This window comes from Budorcas taxicolor, chromosome 7, assembly GCF_023091745.1.
Source record: "Budorcas taxicolor isolate Tak-1 chromosome 7, Takin1.1, whole genome shotgun sequence".
In the NCBI taxonomy this organism is placed as follows: Eukaryota; Metazoa; Chordata; class Mammalia; order Artiodactyla; family Bovidae; genus Budorcas; species Budorcas taxicolor.
The window spans coordinates 7,975,882-7,991,047 of record NC_068916.1 but is presented as its reverse complement, the minus strand read 5'-3'; the positions used below and the strand labels follow the sequence as shown (position 1 = coordinate 7,991,047).

Genomic DNA, 15,166 nt, shown 5'->3' with positions numbered 1-15,166 from the left:
AAAAAACAATACATCTCTATTTTCCTCTGCCCCAGCCCCTGAAAACCACTCCCTTACTTTTTTGTCTCTAGGATATTGACTACTCTCGAGAGATCATATAAGTGGAATCATACAGTATTTGTACACATGCATTTTTAAAGATTTATTAGGGGGTGCATTTTAGAAGTCTTTATTGAATTTTACAGTATTGCTCCCATTCTAAGTTCTGGTTTCCTGTCTGCAAGGCATGTGGGACCTTAGGTCTCTGACCAGGGATTGAAGCCAAACCCCCTGCATTGGAAGGCAAAGTCTGTCCTAATCACTGGACTGCCAGGGAAGTCCTCATGCAGTGACTTTTTAAAATGTTTTTAATTTAAAATTTACTGAGATAATTATAGACTCATATGTGACTCTGCGTGTGTGCATGCTAAGCTGCTTTAGTCATGTCTGAGTCTTTGCAACCTATGGACTGTAGCCCTCCAGGCTCCTCTGTTCGTGGAATTCTCCATGCAAAAATACTGGAGTGGGTTGCCATGCCCTCCTCCAGAGGATCTTCCAGACCCAGGGATCGAACCTTATGATTCCTGCATTGGCAGGCAGGTTCTTTACCCCTAGCACCACCGGAAAGCCCATATGTGACTCTAGGAAATAGCAAAGAGAAATCTTTGACCCAGTTTACCCAAAGGTAGCATCTCGCAAAATTCTAGTATACTGCCATTACCAGGATACTGGTACTCTTAGAATCCCTTGATCTCATTCAGATTTCTCCAGTTCTATTTGTGTGGGATCCCTCTTGTTGAACTTTTATCACCAGACTCACACCCTTTCTCCCCACCCCAACAACCACTAATATGACCACCATCTCTAAAATCTTGTCATTTTGACAATATTATAAAAAGGATCATTTATGTATTCTTTTAGGACTGATTTTTTTTTTTTACTCAATCCCCTTCATTTCAGTTGCTGCATATTATCAATAGTGTCTTTCTCTTTATCTCTGGTTCATACTCTGACATATGGACAGACCACAGTTTGCTTAACCCTTCACCCGTGGAAGGACATCTAGGCTGTTTTCAGTTTGCGCTGTGCACAGTCAGACACGACTGAGCGACCCCATGGACTGTAGCCCACCAGGCTCCTCTGCCCATGGCATTCTCCAGGCGAGAATACTGGAGTGGGTTGCCATGCCCTCCTCCAGGGGATCTTCCCAACCCAGGGATCGAACCCAGGTCTCCTGCACTGCAAGCCGAATCTTTACCATCTGAGCTCCCAGCTGATATGAACATTTGTATACAGGTTTTTGTATGAGTGTAAGTCTTTGTTTCTCTGAAGAAATGCCTAAGAGTATAATTGCTAGTGGGTATGCTGACAGCGTGTTGTTTTTTAAAGTCATCAAACTGTTCTAAGAAACCACAGTGGCTGTACCACTTTATATTCCCACCAGCAATGTATGAAAGACCCAACTTGTCCACATCCTGGCCACCTTTTCTCGTTGTCACTACTTTTTATTTTACTCATTCGGATAACTTACCGCGTTTCAATTTGCACTTCTCTAAGAGCTTCCCTGGTAGCTCGGTGGTAAAGAATCCACCTGCCAGTGCAGGGGACATGGGTTCAATCCCTGATCGAGGGAGATCCCACGTGCCACGGAGCAACTAAGCCTGTGCGTCAGAGAGGGGAACAGGCAGGAAGGCTAGGGGTACCCAGGAGGAGGAGTTAGGCTGCACGTGTCAGGCGTGTCTTTTCTCTCTCTTCAGTGGCAGGAAGAAACAAACTACAAGTGTCAGACTTTTTTTCCTTCTCTATACAAAATTAAAAGGAGGTTTCTTTTACAATTCTGTGTTGCCAGGATGACACCTGGTTCCACCTGAACTTAATTTTTCTCAAACCTTGAGCTAACCAATGCATTTTTCTTACAGAAATGTTTTTCTTAAGTTGCATTAATGAACTATGTATCTACCTTAGACTCCGTCCTTCTTCAACAAACCAGCATGTTTTACTTACGGAAATGTTCTCTTAAGCTCTGTTAATGCAACTGTGTATTTGCTTGGAAACCTGCCTCTCTTCAAGATTCATGTCTATTGTTTTATGGCCCGGGATGATTCACCTTGTGCGATGTTATCTCAAAATTTATGTTGTGGGTGAGGGGTCTGGTGCAACTTAGTTTCGAGACATTTCCTTTCTTTAATTAGCAGCTTGCGAACAGGTATATAACTTCTTGCTATAAACTAGCAAGGGGGCACTCTTTCTGCCCTCTTCTGATGTCTGTGTCAGAAGCTTTCTCTATCTCTTTTCTACTTTAATAAAATTTTATTACACAAAAGCTCTGAACAGCCTCACCGCTGGACCTGGATCAAATTCCTCTCCCCGGAAGGCCAAGGACCCCAGCGTCGTTTAAGGCTCACAGCAGCAACCTTTCACCACAGCTACTGAGCCTGTGCGCTAGAGCCCGTGAGCCGCAGCTACTAAAGCTCCCAGAGCCTGTGCTCCGCAACAGGAGAGGCCACCACCGTGAAAAGCCCGCACGCAACTAGAGAGGAGCCCCTGCTCACCACAACTAGAGAGGAGCCCACTCAGCAATGGAGACTCAGCACAGCTAAAAATAAAGTGCAAGTCGCTCAGTCGTGTCCAACTCTTGGTGACCCCATGGACTGTCCATGGAATTCTCCAGGCCAGAATACTGAAGTGGGTAGCCTTTCCCTTCTCAACCCAGGGGATCTTCTCAACCCAGGGACTGAACCCAGGTCCCCCGCATTGCAGGCGGATTCTCTACCAGCTGAGCCACAAGGAAGTCCCCCAAAATAAAGTCATATAATTATTTACAAAATCATTTGAACATATATGTGATGTCTTGCTACCTACTGAAAAAAGGGGAGGGGGGATGTCAAAAGGAAGCCTGGGTCCAGAGTGTGATGTGAATGCCTTGGCAATAGGGAGGTGGTACACCTAAGGGTTGGCATCACCTGGGGATTCCATGTCAGATCCTCTGCTCTGCCCCTTGGCAAAACCTGCCAGATGAGCGTCCAGTGCCAGGCCCAGCCCAAACTCCAAAGTGGAGGGCTCTTTGAGGCGGGGTTGGATGGGGTAGGGTCAGACCCTCCCATAGGCAGCTCAGGCTCACGTTCCTCCCGGCACTGACATGGCCCCACCAAGGCAGAGGCATGCAAGTGTCTTTCTGTGGCCACTCCACTCACTGGGCATTTCGTACCCATTTCCAGATCACGGGCAGGCCCAATGTCAATTTCCAGGGATCAGGGTGGACCCCAGATCTCACACTTCCCGGAACCTGTCTTAATTTCTTACATCCTTCTCTGCTACCCCTGGGCTCTGGGTCACTCTCATTCTCCCAGCTTTCCCATGTTGTGACTCTAAGACCTCCCTTCCCCAGACTATCAGTCCCTCCCTCGGGACTCCAAGTTCCACAGCCCCTTCCCCTGACAGCAATCTCTTTTCTCGTTGGCACCTGCAGTCAACCATCATGACGTGCTTACTTCCTGCCTGGCAGAAGCCCAGTCCTCACTCTGCCTTACATGTGTCCCTAGCTGGGACATTTCAGTAGCTTTGCTGTGGTGTCCCCAGCCCCGAGGCAGGACAGGTGTCCACTTGGCAGCAACGGAGTTGCAACAGTGTAGGTGTAAGGGCCAAAGTCTTTGGCAGGGTGGGCGTGGGAGACTCACCGTTGGGACAGAAGAAAGCGCTGTAGGTGTATGATCGGGGGGCTCCTTCAGGCTGAAACAGAGAAACGGGGAGAACTGAGCACCAGTGGAGGCAGTCACTGCACGGGCCGCTGTCCCACGGCTGCAGACTCGGAGCTGCAGAGTCTGGACCCCGCAGAATGATGCCACAGGGGCACAGAGATGGACCCAGTCTCCTACCTCCTGTGTGCAGACGGGGAAACTGAGGCTCGCTTCCCTTTCCCCCGGCTCTAGTCAAACTCATCAACCACACCTAGAGCGATCAGGCTTCTCACATCCCCGCCCCAACCTCCTGACCACTCCTTCCACCCAGATCCCAGCCCGGCTTCTCCCCTCTGGGTAAAGAACACAATGACTCAAAGGCTGCCAGGATCCGAGGCCCCGTCTGGCCTGTAAGAGCGCTGAGCACGGGGCTCCCAGGCCTGTCAAGGATGGGGGTCTCTGTCCCACCGTCCAGTGCCTCCTCTGTCTCCTGTCCCTCACGCTCCTGCCCCCACCCCTTCTACGACATCACCCAGTAGGCAGGTGGCTTGTTCTCTTCAAAGGGAGCACTCAAGAACTTCCCTCGTGGTCCAGTGGTTGAGAATCCGCCTGCCAATGCAGGAGACACAGGTTCCAGCTCTGATCTGGGAAGATTACGCAGGCTGCGGAGCAGCTAAACCCGTGCACCACAGCTCCCGAGCCGGCGCCCTGGAGCCCATGCACCGCGACAAGAGAAGCTGCCGAAGGAGAAGCCCGGCCACTGCAGCTAGAGAAAGCCCGTGCGCAGCAACAAAGGCCCAGCACAGCCAAAAATGAACAATGTTTTTAAAAAGGGGGAGCACTCGAAATTTAATGGGATACACCTTGTGGGGCTTCACCTGACCCGTGGGATTCCAACTTTTCCAGGTCTCCTTTTGCAGTGTCAGCAGACTGGTGAGCTGGGGCCACTTGAGGTCAGACCTTAAAGGGTTAATCTTTGACCACTGCAGCCAGACAGCCTCCTGGGGTCCCAATTTCTCCCACTGTGACGGTTCACTTTATTTGTCAACTCCAGACATCTGATCAAACGTTACTTCTGGGCATGCCTGTGAGGGCATCTCTTAAAAGAGCCAGCATTTGAATGGATGGACTGTGATGCAAATGGCCCTCCCCAGAGTGGGTAACCCCCAAACACTCCACTGAGGGCCCAAATACAACAAAAGGCGGAAGAGGGATGAATCCTCTCTCTGCCAGACAGTCTTTGAGTTGGAGCATCGATCTTCTCTGCCCTTGACGCTCCTGGTTCTGTGGATTTCTCAGCCTCCATGATCGATTTCTCAGCCTCCATGACCTTGTAAGCTTCGCAGGTGGTGCTAGTAGTAAAGAAACTGCCCGCCAACGCACAAGATGTAAGAGACACGGGTTCGATCCCTGGGTCGGGAAGATCCCCCGGAGAAGGTCATGGCAACCCGCTCCAGTATTCTTGCCTGGAGAATCCCATGGACAGAGAAGCCTGGTGGGCTACAGTCCATGGGGTCGGAAAGAGTCGGACACAACGGAAGCAACTTAGCATACGTGATCGTGTAAGCCAACTGCGTATAATAAATCTCTTTCTAGAGAGAGATTTATGTCCTACTGGATCTGTTTCTCCAGAGAACCCTAATACACCCACTGCTTGCTGGGTGACCCAGGGCCACTCACTTAACTTCCCTGGGCCTCTATTTGTTATCATTGGAAGGACTGATGCTGAAGCTGAAACTCCAATACTTTGGCCACCTGATGCAAAGAACTGACTCACTGGAAAAGACCCTGATGCTGGGAAAGATTGAAGGTGGGAGGAGAAGGGGACAACAGAGGATGAGATGGTTGGATGGCATCACCGGCTCTATGAACATGAGTTTGAGCAGGCTCCAGGAGTTGGTGATGGACAGGGAGGCCTGGTGTGCTGCAGTCCATGGGGTCACAAAGAGTCGGACATGACTGAGTGACTGAACTGAACTGAACTGAAGATGGAAGTGATGAAGGCATTGACCTTGATGTGAGGGTTAGGTGTACTTCAGACAGGGCTGGCGCCTTCTCGGTGCTACTGAACAGCCAGTTCTTGTTAGATCTTCTCATTGCCCTCCCTCCACCCCCTGCCCCCAGTCCTCTGCAGATGCTGCAAAGATGGGCATCATCCCCCCAGGGATGACGAGTCCAGGAGGCACCTGTCTGGATCACGTCCACTTCCCGCTATCAACCCGCCTCACGCACACAGGCCACAACCAGATGTCCCCACTGAGCAACTAGTTGACAAATCTTCAGCAAAATGGCCCATGGCTGGCGCCAAGAGGCCAAGCACACCCTTGTGGATGACACCAACTGGACTGTCATCTCACACCCAGCACACCTGACATGGAGTCTGCAGGCTATCTGCTCAGCCACAGGCTCCAAGGTGAGCCCCCAAGGTTCTGCTTGGGCATCAGCAACCCCCTTACCAGGCTCTCAGCTCAGTCTCTTGTTGGCAAAGAGGTTGTCACTGGACAGGGCCTGGCCATTGTAAACCCATGATAGCTATACAGTCATAAAAATGATTCACAACTCAGATGTCTACCGATGGGTGAACAGATACAGTGGAACGTTACACGCCACGAAAAGGGATGAGGCACTGATACCTGCTACAATACAGGAGTTATATGTGGGGAAAGAGAGTCGTCAGTAGGGCTAATACGAATATGAAGACAGTCGATTGTAGATACGGCTTCCCTGGTGGCTCAGCAGTAAAGACTCTCCCTGCAATGCGGGAGACGTGGGAAGATCCCCTGGAGGAGGAAGTGGCAACCCACGCCAGGATTCTTGCCTGGGAAATCCCATGGAACAGAGGAGCCTGGCGGGCTACAGTCTGTGGGTTTGCAAGAGTCAGATACGACTGAGCGACTAAACTACCACACCATGTAAGCAGACCTCAGAAACACCATGCTAAGTGAAAGAAGCCAGAGAGGAAAGCCCACAGAGTGTATGATTCCATTTACACTCAATGTTCACAACAAGTAGATTCAGAGACAGCCTCTGAACCCTTCCTTTGGCGCTGAGCGTGGCCCCTGACCATCCAGGGTCTCCCGGACACACCCCCACCCCAGCATAGCCTTTGAAATAGCCAGTGGGGCTGCTCCTGGCCACTCAGCCCTATCTCCTCTCCCAGCTTAACTCAGAGGGGACTCTGGTGCCAGCCTCTTGCCTTCACGCTGCCCTGGCTTTTAGCTGATCCTGGCTTCCAATCTCCTTTGCCTCTGTGCTTGAGCCAGCTCCCAGTCAGGTTCCAAAACAAGGTCCCTGCGAAATGTCACTTTTCTTATCTCTGGTAGGACTTTTCTGCAACCTTATAGCACAATAACAGTGCTTCATTCTTGCCTGTTCTAGGGATTTATCTATTCTGCATATTTCACATACATGGGATGGTACACTATGCAATCTTCAGTGTCTGGCTTCTTTCACTCAGCATAATGTTTTCAAGGTTCGTCTACATTGGAGCACAAATCAGTGCTTCATTGCTTTTCATGACCGAGTAATGTTCCATGATATTGCGAAACTGTATCCCCTTGCACCATGTTTATTGATTCATCAGCTGATGGACATTTCCTAAAATGGAAAAAGCATCCCTGGCTTATATCCAGGATCCCCCAGTTGACCATTATAAATGCCTGGATGACAGCAGCTCCCATTTCTGTAGCACTCAGGCCAGGAACTCAAGAGATGCCTTCCACACACACTCTCATTTAACTGCCCAGCAGTTCCCATTTGAACTCAAGGCTGTCACTCCAGAGCCCAACTCTGGCCGAGAGGGCAGACCCCCTTTCACTCCTGTGATGCCTGTGAGGCTCTCCTCACGGCTCTGAATTATGTCGGCCTTCTTTTCGATTCTGTGAACTCCACTGAGACATGGTGGGCTGATCGAAGGCTCTCCAGCAAAAGTTCGAAAGGTCATAATCCCCTGAGCCAGCTGGGTTGCCGGGCGGGATGGCAGTGGCCCCTCTTCCCCTTGACCCAGCACTCATGACAGTGCAGCCATCACCTCCTCCCTACCACGTGCCTCTCAGGAATGGCCTTTATGTTGTATTCGGCCTCCAACCCGGTAGGTGGCATGTGACGTCTAGTCAGGGTCCATCGTGTAATAGAGCGAGTGAACCGTGCACCCAGAGTTCCATGGTGGGACAAGATGGGAGAATCCGTGCACCCAGCACTCCCTGTTGCATTAGTCTATTTCTCTAATTCATGCTTCAGTCTTTGCATTGACATTTCAGGGCTTCTGAGGGCTACACCATACCTCCCGTCTCCCAGAGCTGAGTGTATATCGCTGGACCAGCAGATGCTGCAGACATTGGATACAGCTGAGCAGTGTGAGTGGGAGGAACAGGAGAATCCTTCTCTGTGCATCTTAGAAATTCTTCTTGCAGAGGAAAGAGACAAGAGCTCCAGGCCTCCAGGTCAAAAGGAGGGCAGACTGTGGCTTAGGAGTGTGCACAGGGCTTTGCAGCGGGTCACCGGGGATTTCTGCATTTCCTGTCGAGGCCATCCCATTCCTGTTGGCTCGTGGAGGTCGTATGCCTCATCCGATGACACACGGGTCCCTGAGGACTCCATCACGTCATGTCAAGAAAGCTGCAGCAATGACCCGTCCGCCTCCGGGAGTTCCGCCCAGCTCGCACGTGACTCCTGGGGCTGATGGGAACCATTTGCGCTCAGCTCCACCAGGACTGCAGGGGAGGGAGGGCAGCTGTTTGCAGCTGGGCCACTGGGGAGGGGCAACACTCCGGGCTTCAGCCCTTCAGCGGCGCTGCCGCGTGCTCTCCGAGCAGCAATCAACAGGAGTCTGACCAGAGCTCTGGGCTCTAATGCATCCGAGCAGCCCCAGAAAAGATGGGGCATCATTGTTCCCACAAGCCCAGCATTGTGAGATGAGATGCCACGTGCGTTCTCCAACCTCACCCACGCTGTGGGGTGAGTGTGAGCACCCAATCCTTCAGAGCAGACCGGGAATCACAAGACACTCGATGAGCCTCAAGGACAAGTGGCAGATTCACAGCTGAGAGGGGAGGCGAGGCGGGGGGTGGTGGTGGTCTGGGTGCCCCGGCTGGAGGCTCTGCGTCCTTCCCGCGCGGGCATTCCAAGGACAGCCCTCCAAATGCCGGCTCACAGTCTCTACGATTGTCTATGATGAACGGGCAGCCAGGAGAGAAAGGCACGCCACCCTCCACTGCGATCGACCCCGGGGGTCAGGAGGACACTTCCCTGCAGCCTTTGAGAGCCCCACATCACTGCACCAATGCCTGTTCGGCCGCTTGAAGAGGGGATGGCTGCCACGGTCCTTCAGCCCCAGGCCCCAGAGCAGGACTGGTGGGGGCTGAGTGCAAACGGTTTCCCCTGGCTCGGGGAAGGCCCACACACCCCAGCTCCTACCTCACTGGGGAGCCAATCAGGCCCTGGCCAAGTGCCTCGAGCAAGGACATGGGCTTACCTCGACCATCACACTGCGCCGGATGTGGTCCCTTCCGATGGGGACCCTTCTGTCAGCGTAATTCTCCTCTGGGGGTCTGACGGACTTCCCATCCCGGCAGCAGCTCGTTTCTCTGTAAGCCAGAGCTTTGGCTGCGGAGATTTGAGTACTCGGTGCTGGTTCTCAAAACAGGACCCCATCCAGCGCTCTTCTGCCCCCCACTCTTGTCCCAGGCTTCCCAGGTATGCATGCACGCATATGTGTGCGCATGATGCATGCTGCATGTATGTGAGTGCATAGATATGCATGAGTGCACACGTGTGCAAGTGTGAGTGCATGCTACATTGGTGGGGCACTTTAAGAGCCTGGCATCCCCCAGAGGTGGCCCCCTACCTCCTGATCACTCTGGACTGATCCAGACTCCCACAGTAGCTCTCTTGTCCCTCAACCTCATGTTCTGCCCTACTGACCCTTCCCCCATGCCTGGATTCAGCGCCTGGACCCCTTGGTGTCCTGGAGAGGAGAGATCCCCCAATAAGCACGTGGACCTCACCTGTGATGTTGCTGAGACCCAGGTCGCCGAAGGACAGAACCACCCACGTGGGCTCCGTCTCCCCGGAGGCCACACACGTCTTCTTGGTCAGATGGCGTTTGCCAGGATGTCCGACAAACTGGATGCCCTTGGGAACTGAGATCTTCACATAGACCTGGAGAGGGGGTCAAGCATCCATGGTACCCAGAATCTGCACACCCTCCCAGTACGCCTCGCTGCCCACTACACTCCATCCACCCTGGAAGACTTCTCCCCAAACCACGCTCTCCATGAGAAACCCCCTTTGCATTTATCAGAACCAACTACTCGGGCTTCCCTGGTGGTCCAGTGGTTAAGAATCCGCCTTGCAATGCAGGGGACATCAGCTCAATTCCTGGTCTGGGAAGATCCCACGTGACACGGAGCAATTAAGCCCACGTGCTGCAATTACTGGGCCCACCTGCAGCAACTGCTGAAGCACTTGTGCTCTAGGGCCTGTAGTCTGCGCTGAGAGGCCAGCATCCTGCTGCTAGAGAGCAGCCCCTGCTCTTCCCAACTAGAGAAAGTCCACATGCAGCAATGAAGACCCAGCACAACCAAACATAAGTAAATGTTAAGAAAAAAAAGAACCGACTCCTCAACATTGTCCTGCTGGGAGCCCCTTGCTTCCCTCACTCCCCCACACCCTCACTGGTCCAGCTCCCCTTGGAGACCAAGGTTGATTCAAGGGCTGCTTATCCAGCTCCAATCCTCCCCAGCCAAGGGATAAGAGAGGCCACTCCACACACAGGCCTCACAAAGCACTTCCTTTGACCCTCTCTCCAATCATGGAGGTCCACTGCATCCTAACAGAGCTTGGTGTACACACGTGTGTGCGTTTGTGTGTGGGCCATGCATGCGTGCACCTCTGTGTGCACATCTACACGTGTAGCAGGCATGGCACTGCCAGACGTGTGAGTGCACGTGTGTGAAGACAAGCGTCTCTGCATATGTGTGCAAGCATACCTATCTACACACGTGTGTGCACACCACGTGTCTATCTACGTGTATGTTGTGTGTACATGTGTTTATACCCCTCAACCTTCAACATGCTCTTTGCTCCGCGTCGACTTGTCCAATCAGTAGACGCACAGCACCTAGTGGGTTCAGGCGCCCTCCTAAAGAGACAGATCTGAGCAAGACACACGAGTGACGCCTGAGCCTCAGTGCACCTAAGTCACACACACAGTCAAATGTGTACAAGGAAGCTTTACAGCAGCAAGTGTGACAGAGTGTTTGAATACGGCCTACGGGCAGGCCCAGCCAGACCAGGGAGGAAAGAAGAAATCCAAGCATCAAGTATTGATGTAATCCATTTTCTGGGTCCTGGGAGGAACTAACTGTCCAGGCTGAAGGGTGGGATCGGCCTGTTTTCCTGGAACCTCCAGACCAGCACGAGGGAAGTGTGCGTGTTAGTTGCTCAGGCGTGTCTGACTCTTTGTGACCCCAGGGACCGTAACCCACCAGGGTCCTCTGTCCATGGGGCTCTCCTGTTCCGAAAATTGAACACATGGACACACCTGTTGCCCAGCAAGGATGCCTTCTTCCAGCCGACAAGCCAGCCACCAGGGCATGATCAGAGCTGGAATGGGTACCTGGGGGCCTGCCTGCAGTCCAGGAGAGAGCTTCCCTCGGGGGCCAGCCTGTGATTAGGAACCAGCCTACACTTATTCCAGCTTTTTGAGACTGGAATCCTACTCCTCCTAACCAGGTGTGGTCAGTCACTCAGTCATGTCCATCTCTCCATCTCTGAGACCCCATGGACTGCAGCCCACCCGGGTCCTCTGTCCACGGGATTCTCCAGGCAAGAATAGTGGAGTGGGTTGCCATGTCCTTCTTCCCAACCCAGGGATGGAAGTGCATCTCCTGCACCTCATCTCCTGCATCAGCAGGCAGATTCTTTACCACTGAGCAGTGGGAAGCCCCCTCCCAGTGACAAACCACATAAAAAGGGTGAATGAAGGCTTCCCTGGTGGTCCAGTGGTTAAGAATCTGCCTTGCAATGCAAAGGACCCCAGGTCCATCCCTGGTCCAGGAAGACCCCACAAGCTGCTGGGCTTTTAGCCTCTCTACCACAGCTACTGAGCCCACCCACCTAGAGCCTATGCTTTGCAACGGGAGTGGCCGCCACAGGGAGAAGCCCGCACATTGCAGTTAGAAAGTAGCTCCCATTGGCCATAACGAGAGAAAGCCTGCCCACAACAATGAAGGTGCAGCCCAGCCGAAAAAAAGAGATGACTGATAAAGCTCTGGGTGTTGGGGCCCTGCTCCCAGCTTATTGCCCTGAGCCCTTCACCTGTCTTCCTCGACCCCCTCTGGGCCACCCACAGCCACCGCCGTGGTTGTTGCTGCAGTGGTTCTCACTCAGACTAATGCACAAACCTCCTTCTTTCTCGCATTCCCAACCAGAGCCTAAAATCCAGCCGGACTGTGTCACAGGCAGCTCTTGGGACAGGCCAACCTGCCTTCTGTCCCTGTCACTTGCGTATACTGTTCCCTTCCAGGAATGCCCTTCCAGGCCCAGTGCCCAGCTTAAACATCGCCCAGAGACTTCTCTACATTCAGAGAAACCAACCCTTCTCAGGGTTTTCTCGGTTCCCTGTAGGCATATAATTTTTTTTTTTTAATCTCACAGCATAGGCTTGTGAGATCTTAGTTCCTGGACCAGGGATCAAACCTGTGCCCCCTTCAGTTGGAAGCGTTGAGTCCTAACCACTGGACCACTGGGGAATTCCCGACACCTAATTCTAACACAGATCTGCCCCTCAGTCCCTGGGGTCCTTGAACATAATGCTTCTCTGAGCTTCCCATATGGGAATAATACCAGCAGGGACAAAGTAAGTGATTAAATAGTTAATCCCACTAGGGGACTGTAAGCAGAAAAAATACAGGAGACCCCGTAAGTTAACAATTACTCAAGAAAGTAGGGTTGCTTAACCACAAAACCAAGCAGACTTGCTTAGCAACAAAACCAGGCAACAGAAGCACAAGGCATGCCCCCAAGCAGTAAAACAATGGCGGCATGAAACCCACATCCTGCCCAGTGAGCTCACTAAGTCAGGACATGCTCTCTGCACACATGAAAAAAACAACAATTTGTGGACCCAGCTTGACCATGTAGGGACAAGAAAACTCCCCTGGCCAACCTGAAGGGGGCGCTGATGATGGAAGCATGCCGTTTACTTCAAGGATGACAGACTTCTTCACCCCCTCCCCACTTTTCTTTTGATTATAAAACTGTAGGCCAGTAAGTTCTTGGGGCATGGCACTCTCTTGTCTGCCTGCCTGTAAGCCTCACAAGCGTCCTATTCTGATAAATCACTTCATCTCTATCACTTCGCCGCTCACTGAGTTCTTTCTGCACTGAGACATAATGGACCACGCTACTGGAGCTCCTCAGAGGCCCCAAATGACATCAAACCATTTCAGCGCAGCCACAGCTCCTCCTCTCCCAGCCCTTCTGTGCACTGGATAATATAATAGTACAGGGAAAACCATGCACCCAGTGCCGGACACAGAGATGTGTGCCCAAGAAAACCGAGTCAGCAGCGTCAGAAGTCCAGGTTGAGCTCAGGCAGACCTCACGTCCTGGGCACTCGGGTCTTCAGATTCCTGCACATAGCCCGGCAAACCTCGAGGACCTGGGTGACTGCTTTTGAGTGAATGAATTTGAATCACTAACATCTTTTTACACCTGGGAATTCCTTTCTGGTAGCCTCTGGATGTTCCATTTCTATTCTAGAGCTGTGCTGACCATTTTTTTCCTACTTGGGATTTTCTTTCCATTAAAGACCCAAGAGAGGAGAAATTTCTATGTGACGGTACATGATCTGTGGTTATTCCATAGTGTCAAATACGCATCAGAAAGCCCAATGCAAATACCAGCCTCAAAACTGGGCCCAGGCCACAGCATGGGAGGGGTCCTTAACTGGCCTCGAGGCCATTATAAGGCATTCCATGCAGTATGTTCTTGGGTTGATTTAACTATTCAGTGGAGGTATAGCATTTACAAAGGAAAAAAGGCGTAAAGGATTTCATGTTAGTTCAAGGTCACCCTTTGAGCCAAGAGTCAGAGGCTCAGAACAATGCTGTCCCCACTCTGGACCAGGCTCAGAAACAGCTCTGACACAGCATCTATGCTCAGACTCACAAAGGAGCCTGAAACCTGCTCCCTCCCCCTGGGGTGAGGGGTGGGCAAGCAGATCTCTCACACCCAGATAAGGAAACAAAGCCGCCTAGTGAATGGAACACCAAGCTGCAGTCCAGAGGGTCTTCTGGAGAGTGAGGCGACGTGCTGAAACTGTAGCTGAGGGATGGGAGTTCTGCCAGCCTCCCACTCAGGACTTCCATCCCCGGCAGCCTTGACACTTTTCAGGTGGCAAATTCCAATCACCCCAGAAAGCCCTGTTTTTCAGGAAAAGTGGGTAGTGGTTGGATAAAATCTCTTGCTTTCTGGTGACCTTGGCCTGGGGCTGCAACTCACATCTCTGCCCTTGGTGGGAAATGTGCCAGCAGCCTTGGGAGGCCCCATTCACATGGGCAGGGCCAGGATGAGGTCAGCTGCCTCCCTGGGCTGGCTAGGGCGAGCCTGAGACCTGCAGCCCCACCCCCATGCTGACTTGCAGACAGCAGGCTTGCTTCCAGCTAGACCCTGGGCCCTGCCCCCAACTCACTCGTCCAACTGTAGCCTCGGCTCCCAATCCCCATCCCTGAGGGCTGCCCCTAACCCTGGGAGCCCACCTCCCTTCTCTTCCTCTTACTCACCAGCCAAGGTCCAGGCTGAGATGGTACACAAAGGATTACAGAGGTGGAGGAGGGCGCCCCTGCCCTCTTGCAGCCACGCTGAGGCTCAGCCCCCAAATGCTCCTTCCCCATCCCGCCCCCACCTGATCCTGGTCCTCACGGCTCCCTCCGCGTTGTCTGCCATCCCTCCTCATCATCGGGTCTGAGATCACCAAGCCCACCTCCTTGGGGTAGTGCTTATGGGTTGGGTTGTGTCCCTCCAGTAAGATATGTTGAAGTCCTGGCACTTCCCTGGTGGTCCAGTGGCTAAGACTCTGCTCCCAATGCAGGGGGCCTGGGTTCAATCCCTGGTCAGGGAACTAGATTTCCACATGCCGCAACTAAGAGCTCACACGCTGCACCGAGGGCTCACGTGCTGCACCGAGGGCTCACGCGCTGCACCGAGGGCTCACGCGCTGCACTGAGGGCTCACGCGCTGCATCGAGGGTTCACATGCTGCACCGAGAGCTCACACGCTGCACTGAGAGACGCTGCACCGAGGGCTCACACGCTGCACCGAGGGCTCACACGCTGCACCGAGGGCTCACACGCTGCACCGAGAGCTCACACGCTGTACTGAGAGCTCACACTGAGAGACGCTGCACGCCAAAACCGAAGAATCCACACGTGTGTGTGCACTCAGTCATGTCTGACTCTTTGCAGCCCCATGGACTACGGCCCTCCAGGCTCCCCTGTCCATGGGAT

The 15,166-nt window shown here is 52.7% G+C and overlaps 1 protein-coding gene across 1 annotated transcript in view; it reads right to left on the bottom strand.

The window, feature by feature from the left end:
* The window catches only part of CPAMD8 (C3 and PZP like alpha-2-macroglobulin domain containing 8), a 98,770-nt gene that overhangs the window by 35,484 nt on the left and 48,120 nt on the right, over window positions 1-15,166 (bottom strand). The window contains exons 21-23 of the mRNA XM_052643814.1: window positions 9,662-9,815; window positions 9,130-9,260; window positions 3,657-3,708 (exon numbers count right to left, since the gene is read on the bottom strand). Of these exons, the coding sequence (XP_052499774.1) occupies window positions 3,657-3,708; window positions 9,130-9,260; window positions 9,662-9,815 (337 nt within the window). The remainder of the gene's footprint in view (window positions 1-3,656; window positions 3,709-9,129; window positions 9,261-9,661; window positions 9,816-15,166) is intronic.